The 12627-nt window shown below is 41.7% G+C and overlaps 1 protein-coding gene across 7 annotated transcripts in view; it reads right to left on the bottom strand.

Moving 5' to 3' along the window:
- eml6 (EMAP like 6) overlaps positions 1-12627 on the bottom strand; it is a 113468-nt gene that overhangs the window by 32753 nt on the left and 68088 nt on the right. For all 7 annotated transcript variants that reach the window (XM_088609996.1, XM_088609999.1, XM_088609998.1 and 4 more), the window contains 7 exons: positions 12170-12356; positions 11322-11427; positions 10952-11045; positions 10555-10655; positions 9796-9998; positions 7169-7280; positions 1741-1868 (listed from right to left, as the gene is read on the bottom strand). In XM_088609996.1, the coding sequence (XP_088466122.1) occupies positions 1741-1868; positions 7169-7280; positions 9796-9998; positions 10555-10655; positions 10952-11045; positions 11322-11427; positions 12170-12356 (931 nt within the window). The remainder of the gene's footprint in view (positions 1-1740; positions 1869-7168; positions 7281-9795; positions 9999-10554; positions 10656-10951; positions 11046-11321; positions 11428-12169; positions 12357-12627) is intronic.

The raw sequence follows: 12627 nt of genomic DNA, 5'->3' as shown, positions 1-12627 counted from the left end.
CACAGCAAGAACCTACAACTTCACTGACCCTGACCTCTCCATCCCTCCTTGAGTCTTCATGTTGAGATGTTAAGCAACTCTGTAGTATGAAGAAGACAGAAGCGTCTTCTGTCTGTGTCTGTTTTTCTTTCATTTCTTAGCTGATGCAAATTCACCTACTGTATGCATGCTTTTCGGAATTCTTTTTACTATTTCACAGGCTCTGAAAAGTTTCTCAGTGGAAGAGAAGCCTGTGCTACACTGATAAACATGCCTATCTTGGTTCTATGCCTGAAATATATTTGCAGAGACGGTCTTTCCTGATTTAGTTAATCGAGCGGCAAATTGCTAATTAAAAAAATGGAAGCTTGAAACTGGGACACAAACCAAAAAAAATGAATAAAGGAATAAAACAGTGATGGCTAAAAGGGCACCTCCATGACTCTTGCAGGTGCACCCCAAGATAAGCAACCATTCAAATTAACAAGGGGAACCCCAGCACCCCAGTCGAACAGCTTCTTTCTGTCACTGTGGTCTCAGCAGAAATAAGACTTGGCAAACAGAACCAGGATAAGGACTAAGAAGAGTCTCACTCTTCAGGTGTTGATAGGCAATAATCACTTTGCTTCGCTTGTTAAAAACACACAGACCTGTCACTTTCACAACCAGCTCTCACCTCAAGCAGTGGGAGCAACAGTCTGTCAGATCGCTATGGAAACAACTACGTGAGAAGCCATTCTAACAGGGAGGCTGGGAGTCTCTCAGCAGGAGCGCCACGATCTTCACACACTGAGAACTAACAGTAGCAGTTAGTTCTCAGTGCAGCTAAGATAACACCAAGGTCCTCAGGTACAGCGAAAGAATGCAGAACATTAGACTGGGTCAGAGAGTACCCGGTCCAAAGGAAAGATCACAAGACTTCTTTTAGATTCTAGCCCGAATGCTCAACCTGTTCCTTTCAGTCTGACTGCAATTGAAAAGGGGGCCACTCCCAGAGGTCCCGAAATACTTCCGCTCTCTCCCTCCATCGGGATATAATGGTTCCCTATCACCTTCCCCCGGAGACCTCTCAGCTCTTTCCATGCACCAAGGCTGTGCTGCTCTGTTGGTTTCTTGGGGAAAGGTGCTCAAGACACAGAGCTGGAAACCGAGCTCTGCCAGGTGTCTGCAAGTTTCCAGAGTACGACCCTCCTGGGAGGTGACAAGCAAAACTGGCTAATCTAGATTGGGTGGGTATAACACAAATGTCTGGCAATTTGTAATCAGTAAATGAAAAAAAGATGTGTGCCTGAGGGATCTGTAACATTACAGACACGCAAGGATATGCTAAATATCCAAAGAGTTTCAAGTGGGGAGCTGTGTCGGCATACACTGGCTGCAAGGACAACTGGAAAATTGAGCTTTTTCCTATGTTTCAGCCTGGAGTTAACCTTTACTTGTTCCTAAACATCCAAATAGCCTTCTCATCTGTGAGATGTCTGCTGTAGAAAGAAAGCAAAGCAAGAAATAATTTTCAGAAAAACAAGCCTGTGTCACTGCTATTCAGAAATTGTGTAGTTGTTTGACAAGGAATCACATCTAGGCCCATCTAGCATATCTGATAGCCCGGATGGCTTCCTCTTGTCTGTAAACTTCTTATTTTCTTGTTTATTCTTATTTTGTAACCAAACAACTGTGTCCATCTTGAAAAGCCAGCTGAAAAAGAGAAGGAGAAGAAACAGGGCAAATTCCAACAAAGGAAAGCAGCTCCTGTCTGCCTACCTGAACCAGCAGGGTCATGGGGCCACTTTTATCAATTTCCAGTATTTCTCCATTCTTTGTTCCAACCAGGATGTGACCGTGTCCGAGAGTAATGGCACGGATTGAGGGATTATCTTCCAGGAGCAGGCCTGTACAGAATAACAAGACATCAGGCACAGTCATGTCAAGTGGTCTAGCGTTGTTTTTATTGAATAAACACGCTGACGTGGCTCAGCCTGTTTCCTCTGAAGAGCACTCTCTTTGTATGATGTGTCAAGAAGGCTGATCCATTAATGTGTTACAGCAGTAAAACCCAGGATCTGCATTTGCAGGTTTACAAATAGTCTTCTGCAAGATTCTCTGGTTCTCTTCGTGTCATTATCTGCTATGACTCCTAAAAAGTGGCAACTTTAAAAAGGTTTCTCATTTTCAAAAGGCGGCATTAATTTTTAATGTTCCATTTCCAGTGTTATCACTAATTAGCTTCTGTACACCTTTGTGCAAACAGTCTTTCCAGAAGGTACAGTATTTATGCTGCTGCAGTTAGTCAGCACAGCAGGTGATATTCCTGTTCCCGAAACCCGCACTGCTGTAAACCACATATAAAACATTAATACGCCTTCCACATTAAAACAAATGAGAACATTCTACCATATCATAAATAATGTGCAAGACTGCAGATATTCAAATATGAGATTTGGTGCTTGATGGATTGAAAACCCAGACCGAAGTAGCAAAGGGAGAATCATAGAGTGTTTTGGGGAAAAAAAAAAGATTTTCTAGCACAAAATTGCACTACATGAAACAAGTAAAGTGAGAAGAGGAAAGCATAGGAAATGTACTTTTTACCTTATTTATTAAAGTACCTTATTTACTTTTATTTGCTGTTTTTATGCTTAGATACTTATATGTAGATGCTGTGCTCTGTTGTTAGGTGATTATACACAAAAACAGAAAGTTAAACACATCAGAGAGCTACCTGGCCTGATCAACAACACCTCATTTTTCCCAAAAACATCATTGACCTATTCTTCGACTGGTGTGCAGCCAAAGACATGCACCTATCGGGGAGGGGGACGGAGGATTTTTTCTAAAAAGGAGCAAGATGGAGTGTGACTGTTCAGCTCGCTTATCAGAGCTGGAGACCGGACCTGCTGTTCAAACACGTCTGCCATCAGAGTCAATCAAGAGTGGTGGCTGAAGCTGTGAGCGCAGGAGAAAACAGCGGCTGGCGACAGAGCGAGGCGGGGAACACTGGACAAGCCGGTAACGAGCAGCAGACCACGTCTCCAGCAACAGGAGCCGTCATTTTAACAAGGAGCCGTGGGTGTGACTGGCCAAGGGAAATGTCAGGCAGATCAATTTAACTTATATTCTTGCATCTGCGCTGAAGCATTCTCTGTTTTCCATTCACTATTCCATAATCCAAAGAGATGCAGTACTTTGTATGCTGCCTATTAATTCCTGAATCAATATTTTATGAGGACCTTTTTTCCCCAAGCCCCCTAAATATAGCATATCGCATGCTTTGTTCAAAGAGCCCTAACAAGATAACAATTTCTTGTTAGTCCGACTATCCTCTTGAATTCTACTGCTAAGCCAACGATCCTCTAATTTTGTTATATTTTTCATTTTCAAACCTTACATGTAAAAGAAGCAAGACTAGTAGTCTATAATTACTTGGTTTGGCTGTGCTACACTATTTATAGATTTGTACTGGATGTGTGCTGTCTCCCTTACTCCTTGTTCTGTACACAAGTGATTGTAAGAGTTATCATCACTCATGACACATACAGTTGACTCGCAGCTGACACGTCTTCAACGTACTCGGTCAGCTCCAGAAAATAAATAAATATTAAAATATTATAATATTGAAAAGTTTTCTCTGAAAAATTCATCAAGCATGCCTATGAGAACTAGTTAGTGAGCCTATACAGTCAGCTTATTTTATTTGACGTTTTTATACTGATATGTAATATCTTGAATCACCGTTAAGAGGCTAGTAGGGGTTCTTATAAGGGTTATGAAGTAAAATTTGACTATACACAAATCTGGCACAACACAAAATCCCTTACGAGTCGACTCGTAATGATGTGTTTATGTTTGCAGGCAACTCGGTTATTGTTCGTGTGCTGAAAGCAGATGAGTGAAGCCACAGGCCCGTTGCAGATGGATTAGTCACTTGGTATGAAGAAAACTATTTGAAATTAAATGTCTCTAGGACCAAAGGCATGGCAATTGATTGCTAGACGAGTCCCCAGGCAAACCACTCAAACCTGCAACAGCAGAGGATCAGTGGAAATGGTAGATATTTTATTCACAGTATTAAGGGACTGTTCCGCACTGTAAATTCAATTTTGAGGTAAATGTCAATTCTATCTCCATAAAAGGGCAACTCCATATATGTTTCTGAAGGAAGATAACAAAATATCAACCTTAAAATGTTTTGTTGATCATATTTTATCAGTCTTTCCCCAAATCTGCTTTAACTTTTGCCCTGATCCACTGCTGTTCTCACTGGCGTTGATTTTTAAGCCCTATCCCACATTAAGCAGTTACAAGTCTTGCTTAAAGCATATTCCACCCTAGAGGACTCTTCACACCCTTTGTGAATTTCAATTACTCTCCTCAGAAGGCAGATATAGATTTTCCATTCTACAAACAAACAGGTTTAAGTTTGTATTTATACCTGTGGTGGTAACGTTGCTCAACAGATGATTCTCTTGTGCACGTGTATTGTTTGTGTTTTCTTTATATTGTCTGCAGCTGTTAAAACTAATTGCCCCGTGGGGAGAATAAAGACTCTCTCTCTGGTGCTACATTAGCCATACTCCAGTCAATGGCTATTTACACCTGTAAATTTGTGGAAGAATCAAGTTTATCGGATATAAAAACATAAATTTGTTTCAGTGCAATTTGTAAAAAAAACATTAGTCCCTGAAGATGTGCTTACCTTAACTGCTTTTTGTACCTGTTACACTTCTGCCTCTTCTAAGTTAATTTTATTTCATATACAGTTGCAAGAAAAAGTTTGTGAACCCTTTGGAATTACCTGGTCTGATCTTCAACTAAGTCACAATGATAGACAAACAATCTGCTTAAACTAAACACACACAAACAATGTTACCTCTTCTTGTCAATATTGAACACATCGTTTAAACATTCACAGTCCAGGCTGGAGAAAGTATGTGAACCCTTGTATTTAGAACCTGGTAGAATCTCCTTTAGCAGCAATAACCTCCACCAAACGTTTCCTGTAGCTGCTGATGAGACTTTCACAATGGTTAGGAGGAATTTTAGACCAAACCTCCGTACAAAACTATTTCAGTTAACTGATTTTGCTGGGATTCCTTGCGTGAACAGTTCTCTTCAGGTCATGCCGCAGCATCTCAATTGGGTTGAGGTCTGGACTCTGACTTGGTCATTCTAGAACACAAATTTCCTTCTGTTTAAGCCATTCTGTTGTTGATTTACTCCTGTGTTTCAGGTCATTGTCTTGTTGCATCACCCAACTTCTATTAAGCTTCAGGTGACGGACCAATACGCTGACATTATCCTGTAAAATGTCTTAATACAATTTTGAATTCATTGTTCCCTCTATGATAGCAAACTGTCCAGGCCCTTAGGCAGCAAAGCAGCCCCAAACCATGATGCTCCCTCCACCATGCTTCACGGTTGGGATGAGGTTTTGCTGTTGGTATGCAGTGCTTTTTTTCCTCCAGACATTGCATTGCACGTTTTTTGCAAACTTGAGAAGTGCAGCAATGTTTTTTTTGGAGAGCAGTGGTTTCCCCCGTGGTGTCCTTCCCTTAACACCATTCTTGTTCAATGTTTTTCTTACAGCGGACACATGAGCAGAGACTTTGGCAAGTTCAAGAGATTTCTGCAGGTCCTTTGCCGTTACCCTAGGGTTCTTTTTCACCTCCTTCAGCATTGCATGCTGAGCTCTTGCCATGATCTTTGCAGGACGCCCACTCCTAGGGAGAGTAGCAACAGTACTGAATTTCCTCCACTTCTAGACAATTTGTCTTACTGTGTATTGATGAACACCCAGGCCTTTAGAAATGCTTTTGTAGCCTTTTCCAGCTTTATGCATCTCTACAATTCTTCTTCTAAGGTCCTCTGATATTTATTTTGATCAGGGCATAGATCTCACTTTCTTGAGATGAGTAGAGTCTGTCAGTAACCAACCTTTGTGTGCCTTTTCAATAGGGAAGGGCACCTCCAACCCACACTTCCAATCTCATCTCATTGATTGGAACACCCGACTCCAATTAGCTTTTGGAGATGTCATTAGCCTAGAGGTTCACATACATTTTCCAACCTAGACTGTGAATGTTTGAACGATGTGTTCAGTATTGACAATTTTTTGTGTGTTATTCGTTTAAGCAGATTGTGTTTGTCTATTATTGTGACTTAGTTGAAGATCTGACCACATTTTTATGAGTAATTAATGCAGAAATCCAGGTAATTCCAAAGGGATCACAAACTTTTTTTTGCAACTGTATAACTGTCTTCCTCAGCCTGAAGCATGTAGATTTCTTTGTTGCTAAATACCAGTTCATGAGGAATAACAACACCCTAATTCTCATAATTATGAATTAAAGGGGAACTGCAGTTCCAATTTCTCAGTACGGTTATTAAATCTCGGTAATAAAATAAATTCAATGACAGTTCAGAAAAAAATATAAAAAAATCAGAATTGAGCACAAAATTGTGAACTTTGTGCTGTAAGTTGTGGTCGCAAACCCTTGGTCTCACTATGTGTCAAATTGTGTCATGATGCAGCCCTTCCTGCTCACTCGTCACTGTAATGACTGATGTAATGTGATGTACAAGCAAATAAGTACAGGTTGTCCAGCAGACATTTTTCTGCAGAAATGTTCCAACGTGATCTGCATACAGAGTTAAAAAGTAAGTAGTATTTGTCGGCAAAACCATCTCAAAATTGAGAGCAGTATTTCTATTGGATTAAAAGAGATGTATTCACAAGCCTGCTTGTTTACAGTCATATGGCTGCATCACGTCACCAGATGTTTTGTTGCCTTGTTCTGAATCACAGAATATGGCAATACCTGGAAATTGTGTCTATTTTGTGATGGAAATTGGAGGTTTTACAAGTTACTGTGTACCTTTGAAATACACTAGACTCAGGGCCAGGATTCTGGCCACATGTTTCTCATCAGTTGAAAGCTTTCTCTTGTTCTTTCGTTATTAGATGAACCTATTAAAGGCTCTCTAACATTCAAAAAATGAATATTTGAAACGCCTTACAAACACCTTTTGAGGAACTTTGAACTTTGAACACCACAAATGTATCAGCTCTATCAGTCTGAAACATGGTTTAGGGCATCTGTACATGCTGTGTTGTGCTTTGCTTTTCTACTCATAAATGTGTTTTTAAACGTCACGGCGAACCTTGTCTGTTCCCTCTAAGCCGGAGGCTCACCTTTGGAGCCTGGAGACAAGGCAGCTCTCTTGATGGCGTACGTCTTCAGACACCTCTCAAACATGTCGTCCCACAGCTCCACCACTCCATCCTTGCCTCCCGTGACAAACCCCTGGAGAACAGAGAGCACCGTCGGCGCTGTGTGGTTAGGGTTAGGCAAACGGATTTCAGTCTGCACAGCAAAGACTTCATGGCGGTTCTCTGAGCATAAACGGCTTTGGCAGAAAATACTGAAAAAACATCCCGGTGTGCTTTGATGCTTCACGTTACATATTGAAGTTAAATGCAGACAGGTGTCCTGATTTAATTTGGTAGGATGCTTCCCGGCACAAGCTTGCAGCTAACACCCTTATCATAGCTGCTGAAAGCACATGGGCTGGTTTTTCAGGGAACTGTTAGAATCTGAAACCTGTGTGCATGAAAAAAAGGTTTAAAACACTGAGTGGCACACACATATGGAGAGATATTTCTGCACCTCATCTCCTGGATTAAGACTCGTAAGATTTGTAAAAAAAAAAACAGGGACATTTTTCTGTATTATTGGGATCCTGTGTGAACTATTAAACTGATTTTCACCTCGTCATTATTATTCGGTGACATGGAGCGCTGTGTTTATCTTTAGTTCTACTTGGTCAGAATCAGCTACGTCACTGTAACGCCACGCCCCCAGGGGACTCGTCATTCGAGCTCGCATTCCAGCACGGTCCCCAATTAGCCCATTTCCCCCAGCCTATTTAATGCTGCTTCACACTCTCCCCTGTGCTCAGTATTAGGATTTTCCCTGGCTAGAGCTACTTCCATTTTCGCTACAACTTGCTACTTGGTATTTGGCTTCCTGACCCTGGTTTGTTCTCCGACTACGTCTCCTGGTGATGGTTTTGGTACTTTTGCTCTCGTTCTGTTTTCGACCCTCGGCTTCCTCATGGCTTACGGCTCCGCTTCTTGTTCTGTACTTTTGCACCAGCTTGTTCACCTGCAGCTTTCGGACCTCAGACTGTTATATCGACTACGCCTAGGGTCCTCACTACTATTATACACTACTACTATAACAGTCACGAGACAACAACGGAGAGGAAATCTCATTGTTGATTAAAAAAAGATGATCTATTATTACAGTTTATTGTTTTTAAGTTACCTAAAACACAGCCAAAACTTAAAAGCTAGAATTTAGTAGCCCAATCCTACAAAACACACTGTACAAGATAAAACTGCACACTTAATATTTTATAATTGTGGCTTCAAGGGCTTAACGTCTAAGTAAATGGACTAAGAGAAAGTCTCTAACTTTAATTGACTTGCTACAGAAGTTATGTTTCAAACTAGAAAGACTGTTTTGGGAGACAGAGGTCTCTCTGTGAATTTTACACAGCTTGCATTTAATAGTTTTTACTGCACATGAAGACATTTCTGGTAAATTAAGATATCCTTGGCTAGAATGTGCTGTTATTGGTGGCGAGGGAATGCATGCTCAATGTGAACCACTGTTATCTCATTTTGCATGTTATTAAAATAATTATTTTCACCTTTTAAGACATTTGCTTCTGAATACCCAGTTACTTTTAACTGTATTGTGTAGTTTCATATTTTATACATTTCTAAATGCTCTAAAATAAATTGGATCATACGAATAAGCAAAGTGTTTTTGAATCTGTGTTTGTTAATTAAACCAGATAATGATTTTGCCATATTTACTAATTTCTGTATCTGGACAGATTATAATATATCTAAATATATTTTAAACAGCTATTCTTCAGTAGCTTGGAAAAATACCTGCAGGCTATCTAATGCACCTTAAACAGACTGAGCTCATGAATTTAGATTAATATGGATTAGTGTTGTGCTCATTAAAGGGGTTGATATGCCTATATTATGAAAGTGTCTTTCATTAGTAAAATAATTTTGTTCATCTCCTTACTGGCTGTAGTTTTCTCATTTGTTCTATTAAGGCTACTAGGAGAACCCTAGCTTGTTGCCCTTAGAACCTAAGTAGAATTTTGTTATAACCAGCTAATTACTTGATAATTAGCAGGTTTACTGCAGCAAGTGCAGGAAAAGGATAAGCATGGCCCTCAGTTTCTTCTCATGGTCTGGTTAGTGGTTCTTAACAGCTCAGCCCAAGGTTTCAATGTTGCAATGGCTACTTTAAGGGTCTGCTTAGTGAGGGTAATACGTCTATAATTGTAACACCAAGCTCACCAGCACCAGGGGAAATTCAGCTCCATCACTGGAGAAACATCTGGGCCTGTTCCTTAGATTTCTCTTTCTCGTGACCACCTTAGGCTCTCACTTCAACTAGTGGAAATACTATATAGTTCACTACTCCTACAACCATGTGAACAGTAGTGTAACACAAAAGTAAGAGGATTATTGGAGTGGTCAGCTGAATGCATTTAAAAGGAACATAAAGGATTTTCTGACATAAAGCAAAATCTGATGGCAACAGTGGCACATCATTGGTTGAAGTAAGGTAAAAAGGTTGGTACAGGGTCCCAACACATGGGCCACTCAGGACTCCTTGTTTTGTTCTGCTTTTCTGTTTGTATTTTTGTCATTGGCCGCTCACATACAAGTCCTGCATCATAGACCCTTTTCAGTGACGAGAGGCTGAGCTCAGCGGTCTCCTGTACCTTGTCTAGGGAGTACATGGCAAACACAGGCCCGTCATGGGCCTTGATTGTCTTCAGCAGCAGGGTGTCTTTCCAGATGTAGACGTCTCCCGTTGCAGCTCCCGAGAACACCAGGTCCTCAGCCCGCCCGTAGCACACAGACATCATCGTCTCCAGCTTCCCTAGGTTTCCGAAAGTCCCTCTCTTGAATGTAAGGCCCCCACCTGTGAGCAACAGCACACCGTTACCTCCACACAGTACTGAGGTGTACCGATCAAAAGGGAAGCCTGTTTGCACAGGAACACATTACACTGAGCTTCTCCACTCTTAAACAATATAGCCGTTTATTGCTGAGGACCTGTGTAACCTTAAAGCGCACTGCACATGGCGAGTCCAATATGGACCCTATAATAAACCAAGCACTTTAGTCTTCCTATTTTGTATTGTATGTGCAGTATAATCACTCGTTCTTACACACTCGTAAAATAAGGAAAGTATCAGTGGGGCATGGTGATTCCTGTTGCACTGGTCTCCAGGTTTTGTCCTAGAGAGGCTCACACTTTCAGGTCTTAACAGATAATACGTTGATCACAAATTAAGACTGCAACTGATTCAAGGAGGTAGCTAAGAGGATGGCTGCAACGAAAAGCACATGATTGGAAACACCAGCACGATGAACTCTGAAAGGAAAGAATGAGAGGATGTGATCAACTGGTAAGCGTGAAGAGATGTTTCGAGGGTTTAATTGATTTCAAGGGCAGAGAAGCACTAATAAAATACCTGCATGCTGCCAGAACTTGATGTGTTTCATTCCTACTGTCACCAGCTTGTCCATATGAAAAGGATTGCACTTTACTACAAAGAGTTTGTCTTTGTGGCCTCTGGGGGGGAAAAAAAAAAAGACAATACGAACATACTATTTCTCATTCCGTTTTATCCACAACCCCAGAAATAAAGTTCTGACCTTACTTATTTCATTGAATTCAGGGCCAAATCTGTGCATGAGCACTGCAGTTGAGATCATTTACATTTTGCTGTGCTTTCTTACTTTAATCATGGCTACAGTATGAAAAGTAGTAGGACTGCACAACTTTGCATATCTAACAGCTTACCCCTAAAATAAAGTGTTCCCTCTATGTTATTGTTCAGGCATATTCCAGCGGATGGCTTTGAGTACCTTGCCGTGGCCAGCTTTTCACCCTTCTTCCAGTCCCACACTGCTATGCAGTGATTGTCATCTATGCCAACGGAAACTAAGCTCTTCCCATCCGCTACAAGACAAAAGAAAAGCAAACATCGCACCAGTCCATACTTTAAAATCAGCACTACACTTGCTCATCGGTTATCGGAAAGCCGCTGAAGAAAACCCCCACACTGACAGGCAAACTCCACACAGAAGGTGATCCCCTGTCCAGCGCCAAACCCAGGAGCAAGGAGTTGTGAGGCAAAAGCGCTACTGAGACTGGGCGAAACCAGTTTGAATTTGCTGAACACTTGGGCTGAGTGCTTCTTTGGGAAGTAACTGAAAAAGACACGACTTGACGTACCTGAGAAATCAAGTGCACAGACCCCTCTCTGATGGTGCCCTTTCAGAAGAGATAAGCACTTCAGAGTTTGGATATCCCACACGTGGATAGACGGATCTCGGCCAACCTAAGAACGATTACAGTCAGTTCTGTTGCCACTGTTTTTGCCATGGTTTTATTTGCAAACAATATGATCCCCATTAAACAACAAGGGTTTCTTTCTGTAAGTCAAAAGCCTGCTGTTTCATCCTTTTTTCCTGAAGTTTTTGCCTTTTACAAGCTTCACTCCATTACTCACAAGCACCGCATGTGAAAGAAATGCAGCTTCAATTTCTCCTGCCCCTGTACACAGGCTCTCAGCGCTGAAGCAGAACCGTCCCATCTCACAAATGACCTTGAACAACTTGGATGTCCTACAGTCAGTAGCAGATATATAGCAATGTACTCTTCCCTTTTACAATTCACTAAAACATACATTGACATACTGTAACTTCAGATGCAACGAGTGATATCAATACCATGAAAGAGTTCTGAAGACTGCTGTTATCTTCCTCCAGGGTTTTTAACACCGTGTAAAAAATTAATAGAATTAAGAAGGTGTTACAAATCATGGTAAGAATCTTTAATGGCTCTCAGTATTTTGCAGATTTAACATTCCAAAAGCTTAACTGCTTCCCAAAAACATAGCTAATTTGCATTAGTCTGGCCCCATGATTTCTTTAGCATAGAGAAGCTTGCAGTCCCCTCAGCCCAGATAACTGAGATACCTCAGCTATTGCTTGGAATGGAAGGTCATTGCCACTCGAAAGCAAAACCAAGCAAAATAACTACCCCAGAAATTTGAAGCCAAGGGGAGTGAGAGTCGCTACCTGTCCTGTGGCCACATAGTCCTTCACAGGGTGGAGGGCTAAGCTTAGGATGTCATCGTCGTGACCCAGGTAGAAACGCTGGGTGTGCTGCTGTCTGTTGTAAATGACGGCCACCGCGGCCACGTGGTACACCACCTCTCCCGCCTGAGTATAGAACAGGTTGTTGCGACAGTCGTACCCCCGGTACCTGCAGGAGCCAGGAGGACACACGCCAAAAGAGGAGCTGAGCAGTGACTGGGACATGCCAGGCATCCCTGCACGGCAGTGCAATGCTCTGCATGTCCTGTGGTGACAAAAATGGCCTGAGTGCAAAAATGCTTATGGCCTGCTGGAGGGGAGGACTTGTGCGCTGTTTTCATTCTATACTCGTCCCGCAAGGGGAAGCAGGTTCCCAGGTTTCTGAAAACACGAGCCCATCCCGTCCCCCCACTCAAAGAAAAAAACATCATCATATGTAT

Source organism: Lepisosteus platostomus, chromosome 17 (assembly GCF_059453375.1).
Source record: "Lepisosteus platostomus isolate fLepPlt1 chromosome 17, fLepPlt1.hap1, whole genome shotgun sequence".
Classification (NCBI taxonomy): Eukaryota; Metazoa; Chordata; class Actinopteri; order Semionotiformes; family Lepisosteidae; genus Lepisosteus; species Lepisosteus platostomus.
The sequence above is the reverse complement of the archived record's forward strand: the minus strand, read 5'-3'. Positions and strand labels throughout refer to the sequence as shown.